This window comes from Lissotriton vulgaris, chromosome 10 (assembly GCF_964263255.1).
Source record: "Lissotriton vulgaris chromosome 10, aLisVul1.2, whole genome shotgun sequence".
NCBI classification, from domain to species: domain Eukaryota; kingdom Metazoa; phylum Chordata; class Amphibia; order Caudata; family Salamandridae; genus Lissotriton; species Lissotriton vulgaris.
In genome coordinates, this window is record NC_141698.1 from 187,582,559 (window position 1) to 187,604,934 (window position 22,376).

Here is a 22,376-nt window from a genome sequence, read left to right on the forward strand (position 1 = left end):
CGAGGTTAGCTGTTTGCTATCCCTGGTACTTTTCTTTGACTACGGCTGTCCAGATTTCAGATTGTCATGTATCCATGTATCCATTCTTCCTTTTCTTGGAACCATAGAGACAGTGTGGTTCAAGTCATGTGAGATATCGCTCACGGGTGGTTTTGTTGGTTTTGGTCTGGTTACAATTTTGTTTTTAAAAATACTAGAAACAATGAAAAAGAGTTTCCTTTATTTAGAGTTCATATTGGAGCAATGTTCATCATTTTCTTGTTGTTTTAGCGATGGCAAGGTACTACATGGTTCTTACGTAAATGTTTATGGAGTAACAGCAAATTGTCAAATATTCGACATTCTTACATGCTACACTGTGTATCTCAGTGGTTTTCTATATGTGTATGTCTTCATTTCACTTTTAATTTTACAGGTAGGTTGTCATTTTACAGTACATATTGTGCAACTTTCTACATTACACTGCTACATTGAAGGTTATATCCCTTACACTTGGGATTACATATCGGCTTGTTTAGCATACATACCCTTACGTTAGGGAGGTTCTATATCTTAGCTGGTTTTCACTGTTCTTTTCGTTTCGTTGTCTCACTCCCCTACACGAGGGACGGTATGGAGTTTAGTTCCATTGTTACTTTTCACACTTCCTTACATGAGGTTGGTTCTAGTCTATTGGTGGGTGGTTTCCCATTTTTCTGTGTCTTAGTTACATGTGGGATTTTTTATGCGGTGGGTAAGTCACCACGAGTTACACGTCTTGTCTGTTATGTGTGTAAGTCGCCATGCGCTACACGTCTTGTCTATACGGTGTGTAAGTCACCAGGTGCTACAAGTATACATTGGTTTCTCACCCTTATGTCAGGGGTAGGTTATTGGTGTTAGTACCATTTAAATGGTTAATGTCTACAAACCCTTACAAGAGGGATGGCTTTTTGGGTTACAGTCCCAAGTGTTTTATCGTTTACATGAGGGATGTCACAATTCACTGTGCACATTTAGGTTCCTTATGTTTGGAATCCTTTTTACACTTTTGGTTCCCTTGTTGTTGGGATCATAGTTTCGGGGTGCGGTTCACCCTTTGTTACATTTTATTATAAATTGGTTTATTGGGGAGGATGGGTTTTATTGCTTGTCAATTTATTTAATGTTGCTTGTCAATATATTTACCCTTCCTTTCAGGTTACTTAGTGTTCAGACTCTCTCGTGAAGTTGTCTTTTTATTGGTTTCCCTGAGTCTTGAACATTTCTCTGCTTTTGTACATTCTTGTGTATAGTTCCGCCCATTTTGTATTGTTCTTTTCTTTTTTCATGTAAAAGGAGGGGGATATGTTATATCCTGTTTATTTAATATTATGTATTCCAGTTTACCTATCTCCTAGCTGCTCAGCCAGTGTGAGTGTTAAGAGTGGAATGTTGGTGTGACTGTGATGCTTGGAATGCTTGGGTGCCTGTGTGGATGAGGTGTGACAGTTGGAAGATGGGCTGAGTAGCAGGCAGGCTGCTCCTGGTGGGGCTGGTGTATAAGGATTACCAGGCAGAAGAGCAGATGTACATTATTACCATCCTGCATCCTGAACTTAATAAAGAAATACTTGAAATACAACTCAACTACGTCTGATAAGATACAACTGAATCCCACGCGACCATGGGGAATGATTCAAGCATGTGAATCTTTGAAAGATGCCGATATTGTTTTGTAGATGCTGGCTGACTAAATCAGTGAATATCCTCTTCCATGAGTGTGTATTTCCTTGACAACTCAAGGTTTCCTTAAGTGCAGAAATGGAGAATTAAAATTGGTGGGTCGCGTGATCAGGAATGCACTGCCGACCCCATAAAGCCAGTCTGAGCCTAGAGCATCCCATCCCCCCCCCCCCCCCCCCCCTCCATTCTTTCAGGCATAGTTTTGACGTGTGGCTTGGTAGAATGTGTTGGTGAATCTAAATTTCGTTGCACATGCCATGTTCAAATGCTGCACTATTTGGGCGCCAAAATGGTCCCTGGTTTCATCTGTTCCTTTCGCGGCCCTGGGTCCAGCTACACCAGTGGAGTATAATGTTTTAATCTGGTCGATTCTGGAGCTTTCCCTCACAGAATTGGGCAGAAAATGCCTCATTTTAGCCAAAGTTTGATGTTTGTAGGATATTCTCGGTAAGACAATCTATTGGCATCCAAAAAAGTCACACCATCCATCATAAGTATAGAGTGCCTGAGATCCAGTATTGTGGATTTGGTATCTATTACACCCAATTTGAAGCATTACAATGCTTTGTTGTTGTTGTTCAGATTGGGAAGACACTCAAAAAAGATTGGAAAGAAAACTGAAACCTTGTTAGGCTAAGTTACTAGATGGTTCCGTCATTTTGCACATATTGTGGACTTGGTTGAAGAAGGGTAGATGAAAAGGGTGATGGTGCGTGTTAGTCTTATGAGACGATGTAGTTAGAAGGTTCATTGTTCCCTGGGAAATGCCAACCCTACTGTTCATTCAAAAATGTGCAAGGCAGTGCTATTGAGACTCAGCTCAAAGTTGGGTGATTAAAAGTAAGAAATCGTGTTTAGAAATAAAGGCATTACTCTTTGTTTAGGGGCATGGATAAAGCAACAAATTCTTTAAGAAAAATGTTTGGAAACTGCTCTGTTTTCCTAAGGGCTGGTAGTTGCATTCTGCTGCGGGTACTGGTTTTTAAAAATCCTAGTTTCAAAATCAATGAAGCTTCTACGGATTTCAGGTTGCAGCAGTATCTTTTACTTGAAAGATGGCAGAGGAGCAATCAAATGTGAAACAATACCGAAGGTGAGTATGGGCACACCATTTGATTTTGGGGGATACTTCTTTCTGCAGATTCCTCACCTTGTGACTGCCACCGGTCGCCAGAATGGATCTCCGGAATTGTTTGTCAGCAGTTTTTCAGCAGGTCCCTTCAGTGTATAGGTGGCGCCATGCAGCTCTGCGTTGACTCCGTCTCACTCTGGAAGTGACGCAGGAGCACATATAAGTGCACCCTATGTGCTCTTGTCAGTTCTTATCTTTTTGCACCTTACGATCTGGATCAGAGCTCATTCCCTCACTTTTTTATGATCAAAGATATTCTGTCTAAATTTCCTACAATGTACAAGGGACATGTTACCCCTAAACGATTTAAAGCTTATAAGGATAGTCACAATCCAGTTACTCTCTGAGGTGAAAACTAATATGCTCACGGTAGCATTGCAGCCATGGCAGACTTCAACTGAACCAATCTTGCCCTTCAATAAAGTACTGACTGATACCTTGTTGGGTATACGTGCGTAACCCTGTTTTTGTCCGCTAGTAAATAGGCAAGTGGCCAGCTGACATAGGCAAGCGTCAAGAGATCTAATCTTTTTTTCGCACCATTCTATGCTAGAAAGTTTGGTGGTCCAGGCTTCCACTAAACCCAAAGTCATTTCCCACTACTCCTCTGTATATGGGGCAAAATGTATGGAAGCTTTTGGGGAAAATTATGTTTTCCTCCTTCAGCTTGGCCTTTAAATCCATCATTTGCGATCTTGCTGATCGTCCTGAAAAAATACAGAGTGAACGTAGAACAAATCATGCCCGATGGGCAGGATGTGGTGAAGTACATCATCCGATCAGGACTAGACCCTGCCAACTCTTTGGGCAAGGCAGTCAGTACCGTTATGGTGTTTAGGCTTCACATCTGGATGAGATGAGCTGTTTTTTCCAGTGACATCCAGGCATCCCTGATAGACACACCATTTGCCATCACTCAACTTTTCGGCAAAGAACTGGATTCAGCAGTAGAATACATTAAGGAAAGCAGGGACACAGCAGGATCCATGGGTCTTTCTGCACCAGTGCGGCAATGCCCCCAACAGTTTCTCTCCTTTTCAGAAGGGGTTATCGAAAATGCTAATTGTTAAGGGGACCACCACCACAATAGCAGCCCCCACAACCTGAAAGCCGGAGATCAAGCAGACATTGTACAAGTCCTCGGGGAGACCATATTGATCAACCCCCTCCCCCCCCTTTGAAACAAAACCACCTAACTCTCCTCCATTGGCAAGTGGCCACCTGGTTGGAGGCAGGACACAACCTTTTCTTCAAGTGTGGCAGAGATCATATTGAATTCTGATAGTCCAATGAGGATATGCCTTGCCATTCTTAGCAGATCCACCACGAATACCTCCAGCTACAGATCATCTTTTGGGGGTCCATTTGTCCATCCTCCAGCAAAAAGTCAGGCTCCTCTGACCCCATAAAGAGGGTCCTGGCACCGGAAAAAGGGATTGAATATTATTCCTGAAGGGACAAAGAAGGACTGAAGACTGTTTGATTTTAGGTCTTTGCCTTCCCAACTTTTTTCTCAAGAACGACAAATTTAAGATGCTCAAGTCCTTCTGCTCTGGGTCTCTATGACTGAGTGGTAGCACTGAACTTGCAGGACACCTAATTTCACATCCCCGCCCTGCAGTCTAACAGTGACCTGCGTTCAAGGTGAGCCATAAGCATTTCCAGTTTTTTGTTTGACCATTTGGTCTCACAAATGCCCCTTCGGTGTTCATGAAACTGATTGTATTTGTCTCCGTACTTCTTCAGAGGCTGGCAATACCAGCTTTCCATACCTCTCCAACTGGCTACATAAAGCGGGCTTGCTGAAGTTAGTCATAGACAATCTCCAGAGGTGGCAAACCTCCTCACTTCTTTAGGGTTTGCCATCAATGTGCCAAAGACACACCTAACTCCTTCCCAGAGATTCCATACCTCTCCAACTGGCTACATAAAGCGGGCTTGCTGAAGTTAGTCATAGACAATCTCCAGAGGTGGCAAACCTCCTCACCTCTTTAGGGTTTGCCATCAATGTGCCAAAGACACACCTAACTCCTTCCCAGAGATTCCTGTTCCTCAAAGCAGTTTTGTGAATTATCATTTTATTTTAGCCTTTCCACTGGCTCTGCCAATCCAGTATGTTTGGGCTATGATCTCAATGTTTCAGCCTCTTCACTGAATATCACTGAGAGAGACTATGCGGTTCCTGGACCGCCTCGTGTCCTACATTTTACTTGTGGAACACACCAGATGGCGGGCTCTGCAGTGGTATCTGGAGTCTCAGTGGGCTCAGGATCTAAGAAGTCGGTCAGGTTTCAACCAGGTTTCAGAGTAGACTGTGAAAGATGTGCAGTGATGGCTGCTTAATGGCAGTTTTACTGGCAACAGACCCCTCTCTCCACCCCATCCAGAGAAGACAGTTATAACAGATGCATTGTTATGGGCTTGGGGGGGGTCATCTGGGAGAGGTGGATATCGAGGACTCTGGTCTCTGGCCAATTTCCCGGCTCCACCTCAATCTGGCCAATACCCCGGCTCCACAGCAATCTGTTTTAGTTAACCCCTTAACTACTGATTCTCAACCCCTCTACACCCAACCCAGTGCTGAGCCCTTATTTTGTCTATTTGGGGTAGTTTGTGCTTAAGCCTCCATTACTTTCTTTTCTGCATAAGGTATCCAAACCAAATTTGCATCCTTTTCTTCCTGGAGATTCCAAAGGTATCCAGGGTTTTGAAATAGTCAAAATAGTGGTAAATTTAAACTTTTTGGTACAACCGGAACCCTTGTATTGCCTGCTTGTATCCATTAGGAAGCCTAAGAACAGAAAACTCCAATTTAAGTTGCTACAACTGATGCTTGTGCTAGCTAGGTGCAGGGTGGCCATGACATGGATGGGACAGAGGGCCCCGGAAGTGTTGGTCTGGCTTAAAGATGTGTGCGAGTGGTCTCTAGCTGAAGAAGTCCATATGAAACTTACCTGCTGGGCCGAGAAGCTGCAGGACAACTTGATGATTTGGTGGGAAATTTGCACTTCTGGTTTGGCGGAGGGAGAGCCCTCTACTCTTGATACGCTTGATAGTGGGGGCAGCGGGTCAGATAAGGAGGATTACCCCAGCCACGATGGGAGGCAAGAGAGGTGATTCCAGCAAAAAGTTGCCTGGGTGTCATTGGTGTGTCCCATGTTTAAATCTCACTATGTTATACTTCAGAATTATTATGTATCCCTATTGTGTATATTGTGCCTTTTTACCTCTGATGCTATCACCTGTACCAAGTATTGTCAATCACATCGGCATGCTCCTATATGCTGTATCATTAACAATCTGTTCTTCTTATTGCAAAATGAAAAATAAAGTTTCTAAAAAAAAAAAATTAAGAAAAAACATTTGGACTTTTTGGGAAAAATTTGCTTCATCACTTCCTGTGGAGAGTAGAAAGACTGGGCAGCCCCTACATCTATTTTTTTATTTGTTTTCCCCCTGATGGCTAGTGAGGTTTCGCCCCAATTGTATGTGGGGTGGGTGGGTGTAGAGAGATTGAGGGTAATTACCCCTTCTCGGGGGGCTGGAAGACTGTCTGTGCCCTTTTGAGGTGGGGGTATGGCCATGTCCATAGCGGGCAGCCACAATACCTATGGTTTTTTCTTTGGTGTCCAGTGGGCTTTCTGTCACATCAGGAGAGGCATTTCGAGGGTAATCACCCCTATGTGCACCTCAGGGGGGCAAAAAGACTGTTTATGAACTTTCTGTCTATGGTGGGCAGCCCCCATCCCTATGTTTCTTTAAATAAAATGTACCCTGGTGTCTGGTGGGCCTTCTTCCATCCCCCACTCTGTGGAAGACAGGGGGTAATTACCGGTAGACTGTTTTGTGCAGCCCTATGTTTTTTCTCTGTTGTCTGTTCATGTCCCCCATGAGGGCGGATTGGGAGTAATCACCCCACATCTGCCCCCATGGGGAGGGGGAGCAGGACTGTGCCTTTTCTTGGGGTGGGCGTGTGGCCATGCTCATGATGGCGGGTCCCATGTCTATGTTTTAAAAAACTCACCCTAGTGTCTAGTGGGCTTTCTGCCCCCCACCCCCGGGGGGTAATCCCCCCACGTCCTTCCCAAAGGGAGGCAGAAAGGCTGTCTGCTTGGTTTTGCCCATTGTGAGCAGTATCTTGTGGCCTTTCTGCTCCCAGGCTGGCACATTGGGGGTAAGCACCCCATCCGCCCCTCAGGGGAGGAGCAGAAAGACTCAGCACATTTTTATGATGTGGCGGCATGCCCATGGTATGGTGGGCAGCCCCCACCCCTAGATTTTCTTTTAAAATATTCCCTGGTGTCTGGTGGGTTTGTTGCTTACACCTCCCCGGGTGGTTGACCGTGGGACATGACCCCATCTGCTCACAGGGGGTTGAAGGACTGACATTTTATGGGGTGGTGGGTGGAGCGCAAGCCTTTGCCCAAGGATCCATTTCCTTAAATCCCAGGTGTCAAGTAAGCGGATCTCTGATTGGGAATCTCTATACTGTAGTGAAGAGCTTTGTCCATTGCCGGACCAAGATTGTGGAACAGCCTTCCTCTCTCTTTGAGACTCTGTCAGGAGTATCTCCTATTTAGGAAACAGTTAAAAACCTTCTTATTTCCTAATTAATTACTACCATCTGCCTACCTATTGTTACAAGCTGAAAGGTTTCTCAAAGGCGCGGAGATACTCCTCCGGGAGATGATCCTAGCGCGATATAAACCCGCTAATAATAATAATCCCCAAGCAGGTATCAACTGAGCAGAAATATCCTTGGAAGGGGGATATTCTTCCGTTTCCAATGATACCGCTCTTTGAAGAATAAGTGCTCGGGGCAGGGATATGCCCCCGAGCACTGATGCAGTGAAAGTAAACCAAGATCATCGGTTTGGTTTACATTCATTTTATTGTGATAATGTGCTGCTCGGTAACCTCTTCCCTAGCAGTCTTTCTTAAAAATAGATTTAAGGAATCCTTCTGGTGCAAAGCATCAAAGGTGTCTTTATATACCTCCTCATTGAATGTCTGACATAATATCGACACACAGAATATCGAAATGCAAAAATATCGGAGCAAAAATATCGACAGCAAAAATATCGGAATCCTATCTTCATTAAGGTAAGTACAAAAATATCGAAAAAATAATATCGTAGTACAAAAATATCGGAATCAAAAATATCGTTTTTTTAAATGTATTAATATTAATGTAAAAATAATTTTAAAATACATATAATTTTACAAATATTAAATAAAAATATTAAAACAAAATTAAAACTAATACATATACATTTAAAATAAATAAAACACTTAATAATTTAATGTAATTTTAATTTTTATCATGTAATTTATTTGATTTAATGTAATATTTTTTTGTTTTTACCCTGTACGCCTGTACCCCAAAAACCCAAAACTGACCCTGAACCCTAAAAATATCCCTGTACCCCAAAAACCCAAAACTGACCCTGAAACCTAAAAATACCCCTTTACCCCAAAACTGAAAACTGACCCTGAACCCTAAAAATACCCCTTTACCCAAAAACTGAAAACTGACCCTAAACCCTAAAAATACCCCTTTACCCAAAAACTGAAAACTGACCCTGAACCCTAAAAATACCCCTTTACCCATGAACTGAAAACTGGCCCAGAACCCTAAAAATACCCCTTTACCCAAAAACTGAAAACTGACCCTGAACCCTAAAAATACCCCTTTACCCAAAAACTGAAAACTGACCCTGAACCCTAAAAATACCCCTTTACCTGACCCTGAACCCTAAAAATACCACTTTACCCAAAAACTGAAAACTGACCCAGAACCCTAAAAATACCCCTTTACCCAAAAACTGAAAACTGACCCTGAACCCTAAAAATACTCCTTTACCCAAAATTAATTAATATTATTTAATTACCAATTAATTATTAATTAACAATAACAATAAAGTAAATATATTAGCACATTTGCAGTAATTAATTTAATTTAATAATTAATATTATTTTTCCCAAATAATTAATTAGGAATAACAATAAATTATATATAAAAAAATTACTATAATTAATGTAATTAAATAATTATTAATTAATTACCAACTAATTAATAATTATAAATATGTACAAAATTATATTAATTAATTAACTAATTAATAGAAATTAATTACCAATTAATTATAATATGTACAAACATATATCAATTAATTAATTATTATTAAATTACTTCCCACCCTATTCCCCTATAAACCCATAACCCGCTACAGAATATATTTATCAATTAATCAATTAATTAAAAATAATTAAAAATTATTTCTCAATTAATTAATTAATAATTCCTACTAATTAAAAATTAATTTAACATAATTAAATTACTTCCCACCCTATTCCCCTATAAGCCCACAACCCGCTACAGTAGTAAAAGACAATATTTAATGAAATTACATTAAAAATAAATAATAAAACATAATAAATACAATATAATATACACTAAATGTATTTAAAAATTGATATTAGTAACATCGAAGTTATTAATTTCGATATTATTGACATCGATATTTACAACTTCGATATTACTGATATCATACCAATATCGATATTAAGACTGTCAATATTACTTACCTTCGATATTTTTGTACATCGATATTTAAAAATCAATATTTTGTCTGTGTACCCTCCTCTGGTTTGGCCAATGGCCGACAGATGCACTGGGCAGGTAGTTCGACCGTCAGCTGATCTTAACTGTTTGAGGGCGATCAGATTAGCTCTAAAGGCCTTCCTCTCATCCATCAAGGGGAGGCTTATTCAGGTTCTCACAGACAACACCACCACCATGTGGTATGGCATACAACCACCCTAAGGGTAGAGTGGGGCGTTGTCTAGGAGGCTTTTTGCGTCTGAAATTGGCATCTCCCTTGTGACCAACCAACTGACAAGATCTTTGAATGCCAGGACAACAAACTCAACCAGCATTGCCTAGTGAATCAAGAATGGCAATTACACCACGAGGTGGCAGAATATCTTCTGGTAATGGGGATAACTCTAGCTCAATCAGTGCAGTGTCCAAGCTTTTGTGAGTTGGAGTTCCCAAGTGGATTTCATGTCAAGATCAGAGGGTTGCATTGTGCTTAACCTTACTTTGCTACTCCAAACTGCAGCACTTTAAAGCATACTTCAACCACACTTAAAATTCCGGAATTAGAACCCTTACACAGTCCATATAAACCAAAGCTCAGCAGCCATCCTCCTCTTTTATTTGCTGCTCCTTGCCAGTTAAGTATCTGTTAGTACTGTTTAACATATTTTGGTATATGTTATTGGGTCAGGAGTATGTCTTACATTTTAATTTCAATGTCCCAATTTTAGGCATATGTGTAAAACGTACTCTCTGAAGTCTTTGTTTGTCAGTGATGTTGCATGTGGTGATCATGTTGTGACGTAATCATTCAGGCAGCCATGAGCGCTTGAGGTTTCCATGGAGATAGAGATTTTTGACCAGCTTTTTCTGATGAAAGATTGCGTGTCAGTTTCTCTCTCTGTTATTCGCCTGCATCAATTTGGATGAACAAAGTGGCAAGTGAGTAGTATTTTCCTGCATCAATTTTGGTGTAGGTGGTGAGCGAATAGAATCGGAGCTAGTAGATTTGAGGAGTTAAAAAAAAAGAGAAGTACAGTCACATTTAAAACCATGACAGACATGAGTGAGGAAAGTGAAGCTACTGGTGTGGAAGGAAATAAAGATTTGATGAAGAGAATGGTACAAGATGAGGTTAGGGCTCAATAAAAGACATTTTGCGATCTCTTTTGAGGAGGAAGAGGAGGGCAACAGATCAATCAGAAGAGGAGTTTTGGTCCCTAGAGAAGGAAGAGGGGTAGAATAAAAAGAATTTAGCAGGAAAGAGAAATGAAGAGTAGGAATATTGAGAAGGATAATGAGAATGAGTTTTTAGCCTGGCAGAGAGGGTGTCTAGAAACCATGCAAAAGGAGAGTGTCCAGTGCAGCACACATTTTAGTCCTTGGCGGCACACATGAGATTCAGGTTGGACATAATGATGATAACTCCTACAGTTGTGATGGAGAGTTGTGACAAATTTGTCTTCGACAATCACGAGGATGATGGATGGGATTTAGATTATGATAAGTTAGGGAAGAAAGGGAAGAAGGAAAGTTTGATGCTAGATCCTCAGGGGATAGATAAGTTCAGTGAAAACAAAGACAGGGGTTGGAGGGTCTAAGGGAGTTTAAAGACCTGCCCGGGTTGACGTCCCCTTGCACATTAATAAAATACAAAAAACCCGGGGGTCTAGAGTCACAACAATTTATGAATTAGTGCTCTCTGAGGACTGTGTTCATCAGTTCTGTCTATAAAGTACTAGAATAGATAGTAAACCAGTCCCTTTTAAATATTTACAGACCAACGCAAATGACCACTAGCAACAGTAGGTGAGACCCAAGATCCAGAGATGGATTACCATCAAAATTCTTGTTAGTGATCTAATTTTATCATCTGGCCATCGACAGTACAGGGCTGGAACGTCTCTAGATCATATGAGACTAATTCCAGTGCCGTCTGGTAGGACTGGGGTCAGACCCACAATCACATGTTGACCATGCGTTGGATCACTAAATGGAAAAAGGTGCAGTGCAAAATGTGGGGTGTAGGAAAGTGATGTTAAAAAGAATAGAGGAATTACACTAAGAAAACTTTAATATCTGTAAGCCTCTTTCCATTAAAAACCAGAACAGTGCAAGATAACAGTATAAACAAATGACTGTTTAGGTGCCAGAATAGATAAGTTCAGCCCGGATTTGAAAAGGCATCCTATGAGTTAAGCCTGGCGGCCGCTGGCTCATTAGGCGGTATTTAGAAGTGCTTGAAGGTCTGTGATGAGAGCAGAATGCTCTTGTTCTGGTATTGAGAATAAGGCATGTATTTAGACATGATTTGATCAGGTTCTTTTTTTATTTAAGGTGGGTTATGACCCCAGAAAGGGGCTAGAAAGAGCACTCAAACTTTGCCAGGATAGGCTTCTTGGTGTAATTGGCTGTAGTAATGTACTGTAGTTCGTGTATTCCTAAATTCACTGTATTCTCCACATCATTATAAGCCTGTCTTAATCTGTATGTATTTGAGTAGCACCATGGTGATAGAACATGGTGCTAGGGAACTGGAGGTTAGGATAGTCAGTTGTACCTGACGCAACCTACCGGATGGATGGGACCATTTCTTCTTGGAATAAACTTTCTTCTACATCAACATTGGATCTTCTTTTAAGGATAATGGTTATGGCAGAGGAAGCCAAATCTAAGTCATTATTTGTGGATAAAGAATTGCTAAGGGGTTGGTCACAAAGAGCATTTTGTTTCCATGGAAACGCTAACGCAGCCTTAATGACTGAGACAGAAAGCTATCCTCATGTGCATTAGCCCTAATTTGGGGAATTTCAAAAAAGGAGCCTAGCAACGATTCAAAAGGTTATTTATTCAGTGAAGGCTTAGTGACAGGTGTGTGGAATGTCTCCACCTTCTCAAGCTTAGATAATGCTCAGAGTTCCCTAAGAAGGTATTTGTGGGACGTGTTTTTTGACAGGGGCCAAGCTAGGGATCGTTTCTCTGGCCGGTTTTACTCAAGGTGCCTATATCAATCACAAAGACAAGCATCTTTTAGAGGATTCCAGTCAGCCACTGTTTTCTATCCTCCGAGAGAAGAGGGAACAGAGGACGCCAGTCTACAGGAAGGGCTCACTTTACACAAGGCAGTCAAGGTCAAGGTAAGTATGAAGATGATTTCTGTTTTTTTTTTCAAGGAAAGGTAGGGGGACGATTAAGGGTTCACTTTCACATTTGGAGGAGCTTGACAAAGGATCAATGGGTCCTACAGGCAGATAGAGTTATGAGAATTGCCTGTTTAGAATACAATACGAATTCGATAGAGTTCAGAGAATTGCCTGTTCAAGAAGTAGATATTTATAAACAGTAATGTGTCCCTCTTGCGTGACACACACATATTGAAACCAACTAACTCACTTCTTTCAAGGGAAGAAAACCATACACCAAATTTCCATTCAAACATTCATACACTGAAGCCTGTGTGGTGTAAAAGAATCTGTTCTTTATTGTAATGATAAAATCCTTGGACTGTATAATATCACAAAGCAGTAGAATCTGACAAGTAATCAGTAATATCAGAATTAGATATTGGCAAACACAATTCATAATCTAAAACACTTTATATTATTTAAAAAATAGGCTCTGTTTTTATATTAACACCCTTTTGTTTTTTTTTACAATCTGTGTAAAAATGCAGTTTTCATCAAATCAAAAATATTTCATTATTTATTGTTCCATGTGCCTATAACAAGCAATGTCATAATATATTTAAGGGCAACAGTAAACAAAAATTCTGATTCCACAATGGTAAAATTAAATGTTAGAAGTTGTCGACGCAGCGTTTTAGTGGTATGCAGCTGGTTTACCCCACCTTCAGGACAAAGCGTTAAAAGCAATAAATATATAATCAAATATAGAATCCCTTCGAAGTTCGAACGATACTGTTTCTTAATGGTCACCTTTTCAATTTTAGGTGTGAATCATAAAGTGTTCCTCAGCAGTCATTTATTGAATACATAAAAGCCAATTTCTTTGATTGTTGGCTAATATTATTAGGAATGGTGAACTTTTCATTTCCTCTGTGCTATGTTTGTTTTTATCTGTATGGGGCTTTTTTCTTTCTTTCTGCCCTCGTCTTCCTCTGAGTAAACAGTCTTGTCTTGCCAATCAAGTCTTTTTAAATCAAAAGGAAGCAGAGCCAAGGGAACTTATGTTTCAAGAGGACAAGCAAGAGTTAGTAAGCATGAAGGTAGAAAATATGTCCAAGAAGGGAGCAATCGAGAGACTGTCTGGAAGGTATGTAGGTTTTGTGAGTACAATATTTTTAGTGAAGAAAAAGGACAAGGGATCGCAACCAGCAATTAATTTGATAAATCTGAATTGGTATTTATTCACAGACATTTCAAGATGGAGGGTATCCATCTGTTAAGTGATATTCTGGAAAAGAACGATTGGGTGGTAAAACTGCATTTAAAAGACGCTTATTTTACCTTTCCGATAACGGAAGAAAGTTGTACGTTTTTGCAATTCAGATGGATGGGAGTCATGTATCTGTTCATTTGTCTGCTTTTTGGCCTGGAATTTGCACCTTGGCGATTTACAAAGGTACTGAGACCTGTGGCCTCTTTTCTCAGAGAGATAGGAATTCGGATATTTGTCTTTACGACTTTCTGGTTTTGTGTCAGAGTCAGGAACTGTTGAGGGTGCACTTATCTATAGTTCTCCAATTTGTGGAATTTGGGTTTTTTAGCTCAATGTGGAAAAATCAGTACTGATTCCTTGGGTTTCATGTGAACACAACTCATGCGATTTTGAGTTTACCAGAAAAAATGGTTGTAAGACGAAAAATAGAGGTGAGACAAGTTCTAAAGAAGCAATTTGTTACCTTGAGGTCATTACCAAGAGTAATAGGATAATTTTCTTCTTCTATTCAGGCAACCTCTACAATACAGGGATATACAGAATTTAAAGGTTGAAGGCCTATTTTGAGGTTTGTAGTATGGAAACCAGGTGCAGGTTTCTCCGGAAGCGCTGAAGGAGTTGAATTGGTGGCTAGAGAATTTAGAGGCATGGAATGTCCGAGCAGTTTTTGGGATATGTCCAGATTTTATTATGAAAACAAATGCAAGCCTTTCTGGATGTAGAGCTTGTTTGTATCAGCAGGAGATAGGTGGCATATGGTCATGGGAAGAGAGTCAGGGCCAAATAAATGGGTTGGAAATGAGAGCAGCCCTTTTTGATTTGCAACGTTTTTGGAAAACATTGAGAAATTGCAATGTTTTATTGAAGATGGAAAATGTATCTGCTGTCCGTTATAGAAATCGATTGGTTGGCAGCAAGTCAAAGAAGTTAACTCGGGTGGCGAAGGAGATATGGAGTTGCTGTCTGGAGCAGAAAATACGTTTGCATGCAGAATACTTGCCAGGTCTTTACAATACAGCAGTGGATTGAACTCAAGATGCCTGTGAGATTACAGTGATTGGAAGCTGAGTGTTCATCTGTTTAGGAGAATTTAGAAAGTTTGGGATCCTTTAGGGTTGTATCGGATTGCCTCAAGGTTGATGTACCAGTTACTTTGGTATTTCAGTTGGAGAGCAGATCATCTAGCGGAAGCAATGGATGCCTTTCTTCAAGTCTAGAAGAGACTTAAAGGGTATGCGTTGCCACCATTCTCGATGATTCAGAGGGTGTTGTTGATAGTGAGGAAACCGATATCAGAATATTCTGATCACTTCTTTCTGGACAGCTCAGCCTTGGTTTCCAGGGTTGTTGGAGTTAGTGGTAGGGGAGCTTTTTTTTTATTCCATTGTCTGAAGACATGTTGTCAGGTCCAAGAGGGGAGGTGCATCTGTTAGTTTTGGAGGGGTTTTTGAACCTTTTTGTTTGGAAGATTTTCAGGGAGGAAGATACTTTGAAGGACTTTAGAAGCAGGGTCAGGAGTTGCTCAAGGAATCTTGTGCACAAGGAAAAAGGAAACGTTATGTTGAAGCATGGAAACTTGGATCCCGTGGAGGCATCTCCCATAGAGCTTTCTATTTTTTTTATCAGGTTTATTGGAGCGAGGTCTATGTTTGAGAACTATTAATTGTTATAGATCAGCAGAGGCAGCAGGTCATGTTCCAGCAGGGGATTTATCAATTAGAAGAGATATTTTGATTTGTAGAGTAATGAAAGGTATTAAGTTGGGGAGACCTCCTAAACCCAGGTATAGTTCTTTATGGGATATGAGTTTGATTTTAAAGAAATTTGAGAGTGGGCCATGTAATATGTTTTTCACATTATGGTGGTTATCTTGCAAAATAGCAACTCTTCTATCTTTCAGAAGGGTTTCAGATGTACGTGCTTTGGAGGTAAGTAACTGTTTTTACAGCCCAGATGGGGTGATTTTTAATATTACAAAAAGGTCTAAGACAATGATATCTGTGTTTTATCCAAGATTTAATGACCATCCAAAGCTTTGTGTTGTGCTATGTTTGAGAGAATATGAGTGCAGGATGGCTGAATTCAGAAGGGATGGAGTGTCCCAATTGTGCAGTTCTTATGTGAGACCTTTTAATTCTGTGAGTGCTGCGACGATTGCGTGTTGTGTGAGATTGTGTATGCTTGAAGCAGGAGAGGATATGCAAAGGTTTGGTGCACATTCAGTAAGAGGCACTATGGCGAGTAAAGCTTACATCTGGAGGTCGTCTTTAAGACATTCTGAAGGCAGCAGATTGGTCAAATGCTGGTGTGTTTTTAAGGTTTTATTTAAAGCATATGGGGCATGTTTCTTTAGTTGTTTTATCACAGCTTTGAACATGCATAATGCAATCCTCCGGTCTTGACATGAAATGTAGATTCTCCTAGTTTTATAATCAGAGAATCTGGATTTCATTAAAAACACAGAGGCGAGCATTATCCCACCCTCCTTTCCCAGGTAGGTTGCATTGAAGGGAGAGTGAAGTTATAATACTTTAAGATTATGTAAATGTATGGTGGGATTTTTTTATTTAGCATCTATTTGTTATGTGGTTTTGCTGGAAATGCCATTTACATTCAGTGTTATGTCGTTTTTCTTGGGGATTGATAAAAATGGAGATCTGTCAAAAAGTAGAAAGGAGGGCGAAAATAATGATGATTTCATTATTTTTAGTTACAAGTTCAAGAAGTTAACCTCGGAACAGCCATAAAGCAGAAGGTGGCTGCTGGGCTTTGGTTTATATGGAATGTGTAGGGGTTATAATTCTGGAATTGTAAGTGTAGTTGAAATATCCTTTACAGTGCTGCAGTTTGGAGTAGCAATAAAAGGTTATGTATATTGCTAGCCTCATTGTCACTAATGAAATCCAGATTCTCTGATCATAAAACTAGGAGACTATACGTTCTCGCTCAGAGATGCTTTACTCCTACAGTGGAGTCCTGGACTCCTTTATGCCGTCCTCCCTCTGCCTCTTCTGAAAAAAGATTACTAATAACCAGGCCCAAGTAATATTAGTGGCTCCAGATTGGGCATGTAGAGTGTGGTACCCAGAATATATGGGCATGAGCATCTGTCCCCGATCCGGCTGCTGCTTCTGGAAGTTCTACTGTCACAGCAAAAAGGCAGAGTTCTCCACCCAGGCCTGTGAAATTTATACCTCCATGCTTGGAAACTAAGCTGCAGCAGCTGACTGCATTCATTCTCCCTCCCGAGATAGCAAATGTGCTCTTGGCAGCTGAATGCCCAGCCACAAGAACCGTCTTGTCAGATAGAACTGTTGCATTCCAAATGATCAGATGTCCTGCTTTAAAGAGTAAGAAAGACTTCATTATTCAAATCCCAAAAGAGCTTTGAGTTTTCATATCAGTCGCACCAAAGATCATCATATGGACGATCAGCTCTTTGGGGGGTTCGCAAGAGCAAAGAAGGGTAAAGAAATGCAGAAAATAATAATTTCGAGATGTATAGTCCTCTGTATCAAAATATGTTACACACTAGCTAAGATGCAGCCCCAATAAGGTTTGCAGGACCATTCCATCAGGGCCAAGGTTACCACCACTGCACTGGCATGCAGAGTGCTTGGCTTATACATGCGTTAGGCAGTAAAGTGGCATTTAGCTCACTCATTCATGAAGCACTACTGCCTTAACAGCGAGGTCTGTTGGTCGGGACGCTTTGATGGTCAGTCCTGCAGGACTTTTTGGTCCGAGAAATTCAACAGAACCAATTTCTTGGGAGGGTCTGCTTTGATATGTATTCACAAGCAGTGGAATCTGAGGTTAGAAGTATCCATCAAAAGAATAAATTACTTGCCTCCAGTAACTCTGTTTCTGGTTGATACTCTATCTAACCTTAGATTCCCCACTGTTGCTACCACCTCCCTGTTCTGTGGAATGAACTATTTTCTCCATTTTAAAAAGGTTCTGAATTAGAGATCTGTAGCTTTTCAAATCTGATTAAATCCAGCAGTGCGTACATAGTTAAAAAAGAAACTGATGTCGGCATGGTAAATATATGTATCCCTGGGGTCACTTTTAGGGAAGGACAGAGTCAAAGTAGAGCTGCATGACCCAACCTAGTGGCTCGCGAGACAATTACTGAAAATAATTCTTTGGCTACATTATGGCATCTGAGGGTACTCACAAAGTCAGTAATCCATGGTTAGATACAGTATCCACCAGAAGGTGTGTTGACGAAGGAAAGGAAATTGTTCTTTGTTAAAGGAGTAACAAAAAAAGGTTTTTTGAGAATTGGAAAAAAATCACAACCCATCCTTGTATATTGGAAATGAGGTGGATCTAGAGGTGTTGTAGGTGTGGTTAAAGAAAAAGTATTGCTTTGTGAAGGTTAAAGACAAGGTCAACAGGAGTTCAATATTTTGGTGAAAAAGAAAGAAAGACTAAAGACCGAGAAGTGTGATAACCTGTAGACGTTTTAACAGATTTTTAGTCTACAGACATTTCAGGATGGTGAGATTTCAACCCTTATCAGGTACTTTTTAAGAGCGAGATTAGTTGGTCAAGTTGTATTTAAAGGATGCCTAAAGAGTGGTCTTTATAGCTCAGAAGATCCAGGTATGTTTAGAGGCCATATGGAATGGACAGCTCTTCTCTGTTTGTAAGTATGCTTTTTGGCCTATTTTCAGTATCATGGTGTTTTCAAGAATGCCTGTTGTCTCCTGGTAGTTTATTTGAGAGAGAGGGCGATCAGGTCAAATGTTTATTTGTGTGACATTTTCATAATCTCACATTTAATAAAGAGGATATTGGAAAACTTATATTTTATAATCAATGTAGAGAAGTCAGTTACAGTTATAAGCAGGATTTTGAAGTTTTCAGGTTGCAGTTAGACTACTGTTGAAGCAGTTTTAAAGTTAAAATTCCCATCCTTCTTATTGGGAGATGGCGAAATTGACAGAAGAGGCAAGAGAGTAGTTTAGCTGGTAGTTGGAGAATTTGGTTGCTTGAGATGAGCGAGCTATGTTTGGTAAAGTCTGATTTTTATCTTGGAATAAGGATGTACGCTCTCGTGGATGGGTGTCCTGTGTGGAACACCAAGAGACAAGTGCAAAATGGACTGCGGAGGAGAGGACTCGGCATGTAAATTGTTTGGAAATGAAAATTGGTTTGATTGCTTTTGGGGGGTGTTCTAAGAAGTGTAGAAAAATGTGAAGTTATTTTACATATGGACAATCTGTGTACGGGGAAGCAGCTCTCAGCCGCTTACAGACTTGTGGATGGTGATGTGGCATTATTGTTCAGGACACATGATGGCTCTCAGAGTATTCACCTGGTCCAGATAATGTAGTGACAGAATAGAATTTGAGATGTTTGACAGATTACAGCAATTGGATTTTGAAAAAGGAGCATTTCAGGTAAGCTCAGGGCAATTGTGTCCGTTAGAGGTGGGCTGTTACGTCACGATTAATAGCTCATATATAGGATTATAACAGTTGAAGGTAGAGGCATGGGACTATTAAGTGGCATTGTAGGACAAGAGCATCTGTTTGTAGAGCGTGGGATATTTAACCTTTGTGTTTGGAAGATTTAAGGATATCTGTAAAATGCAAAGGCCTTTTAAAGAAGCTAACTCTTTGCTTTAAGAGTCCTTGCTCATTTTGTTCTAAAGACATGGCTAGTAATGCATTTTCTTTGGGAGAAAAATTGGAGAAAATTTTGAGAGTCGGTGCAAATGATTTACTGAAGACCATTGTACCATTTTGCAACTGCTGTATCCTTGAACATACCTAATTCTAGCCTCTGGGCTTGCCATAAAATGATGATTCTCTAAGGAAGAATCTATATTTTATTGAAGGCAAAGAGGCTAGCATTACCCCCACCCTCCTTCCCCTCATGGGGAAACAAAAATTAAATTAGCAAATAGGAGCTTTTGAGTAAAAGAATATTAAACAGTGTTTGGTTTGGTTATTAAGTTATTATTCTCTTATTTTCCCAAAAGGAAAGTGTGTTGATGGCAGGATTCAGAAAGAACACAAACAAGGAGTTTCAAATCAGATCAGTGGAGTGTAGAAAATGGAGTATGGATGAAGGATTAGGATTTAAATCTTGGAGCAAAGAGGGAGATTGTTGGACAGCATCATTGTTATGCAGCCATAATAATGATTCAAACACTATGGTTAGAACGATGTTAACCTTTTCGGTGCTCATGACGAGACCAGCTCGTCATGAGTCACGGTAGGGCTGTGCTCATGACGAGCTGGTCTCGTCATAACTGCGCCGCTCCGCCCACGTGCGATTGATTCCCCGCCTGTGCGGGCAAATTAATCAGTGGGCGGGGTCGTGACGAGACCAGCTTGTCATGAGCACAGCTCCACTGTGATGCATGACGAGCTGGTCTCGTCACGAGCATCGCAGCGCCGCACTCCTGACCCCCCCCCCCCCCAGCCCCTCTCCGCCACTCTCCCCGCACCGTGGGGAAATTACCCCTGCAGGGAAGGGGTTAAGTTTTGATCTTTAAAGTCCTGTACGGAAGAATAGCTATTGCCAAATTGCTAGCCTCCCTGTCTTTCTTAAAATCTAGATTCTACTGTTACCAACACATGGAGAATCATCAGACTAAGGTCTGGTGTTTACATCAGTGACAACATCTTTGGAGTGGAAGCTTTGCATTGCAAAAATTCTTGTGAGGCCTTCTTACAAGGGGTTGCATGTTGTTTTGATAACTCTCAGAACATATTTCTAATTTTATGACTGCTTACTCAATGGTTCCTTAAGAAAGTTTATGCGCAGTGTAGTAGCCAGAGTTGGTTATGGTGATAAGCCAATGTTATGTGAGGTGCCGTAGGTATGGTAAGTTTATTATGAAAAAATTATAACAAAGGCAGGAGACAGGATTGCGATAATGAAAACCAGTAGACCTTTAGAAGGTGGATTGGTATTATACTGTGTTAATGACTGCAGGCCGGGATTTCATTGCATGGATCTCAGACTTCTAAAGTTCACAAGGATTTTGATCTGGGCCACCTCCTTTGACAAACTCGGGGGTGGAGGACCTGCACTGTGATAGTTGTTGCTAGGCCTGTTTGGAGGGCCTGGCAGGTACATTAGGGTGTCAGACCCTTGTAATTAAAAAAATGTGAAAAAAATCACATATATACATACATAGGTAGTCTTTCGGCTAGCCACTTTCTATATGCTCGAGTGTCATTCACATTCTGCTTCACCCCATGGCAGCATACTGTATCTGGACTGTGCTGCATATAGTATGACCACTATTTCTGAACTGGAGGGCATCTTGTAATGGTATTGTGCACAGTGTGACATTGTTTTACAGCACACAGATATCCACCTTATTTAGAAGCACTATGTTGGTCACCTTGGAATAGTACAAAAGTGATAAGCTCTTCAATTTAGCTTTCGAAGATGGGTGCCCAATGCAATGATTGTTATTGCCTGGGTATGTATGCCTGCCAAATTTAGGTGGTCACATGCTTTCTTTTTTTCAATTATTTTTTCTTTTATGTTCTATATGTTTGTTCACTTTGGGTGTCTGGTATATTGCAGATAAGTAAGTGGTCGAATGCAAGAATAAGTCAGCAGGTGGATGAATGAACAAGTGAGGATGAGTTATTGAATGTATATATGAGTGGGTGCCTGTACTCATAAAGGTAACGAAAAGGAGCTTGCAGTTATCTGCCAGACATTTTGGATTTGCCAATATTTGTTTTTATTTTTTACAGGCATCAGTGTGCGTCATGACCAGGATACGGGCTACATGCATCATAAGTTTGCAGTGGTGGATAAAAAGATTCTCATCACTGGCTCTCTCAACTGGACATCACAAGCCATACAGGGCAACAAGGAGAATATCTTGGTCATGGATGATACTGTAATTGTGCAAGCTTTTGTAGATGAGTTTGAAAAACTGTGGGAACTTTACAACCCAAAGACTTATGACTTTTACCCAAATGGAATAAATAAAGTAGCCCTAGTTTGAAAAAAAGATCTTGGCTATTTGCAGTAACATCCATACTATAGACCTGCCAATGGAAACTGTGACAGATGATTGCAAGTAGATTTTAAATTCAAATGATACAGAGCCAAAGAAACTCATGTTTTGATTATTACTACTTGATCAAATAAATTCTGTGTGCATGATGTTTTTAACTCATGAGTAACACTGCTTATGATACGGCCTTGGTACATCTCCAAGCAATTGATGTGCTACAGGTTCTGATATTTCTTAACATTCACATTCATTTTCCCAAAATGTAAAGCATCCCTCATTTAAAAGAAAATCTGTTGTGTGCTTAGTTATTGAGAAGACTTTGGTGCTTAAAGTTTTATTGGCTTATCTTGCATAATTTGCGTTTACTAGCAATGTCAGTTTCATAGTTGTAAACTTCATGGATGCTTACCTTTACAGTATTTTAGTATGCAGAAGACAATCTATTAAATTATTTGTTACTTGGACATGATTTCCCCTGCTTTTTCTTTCTTTAAATATCATTATGATTAGGAAGCATCACCTTGATGGCTATACTA

The 22,376-nt window shown here is 40.4% G+C and overlaps 1 protein-coding gene across 1 annotated transcript in view; it reads left to right on the forward strand.

Annotated features, from left to right (window-relative positions):
- PLD6 (phospholipase D family member 6) overlaps positions 1-21,962 on the forward strand; it is a 293,153-nt gene extending 271,191 nt beyond the window's left edge. Inside the window, exon 2 of the mRNA XM_086942405.1 lies at positions 21,572-21,962. Coding sequence (XP_086798531.1) covers positions 21,572-21,828 — 257 coding nt within the window. The 3' untranslated portion in view covers positions 21,829-21,962. The remainder of the gene's footprint in view (positions 1-21,571) is intronic.
- The last annotated feature ends 414 nt before the right edge of the window (positions 21,963-22,376 follow it).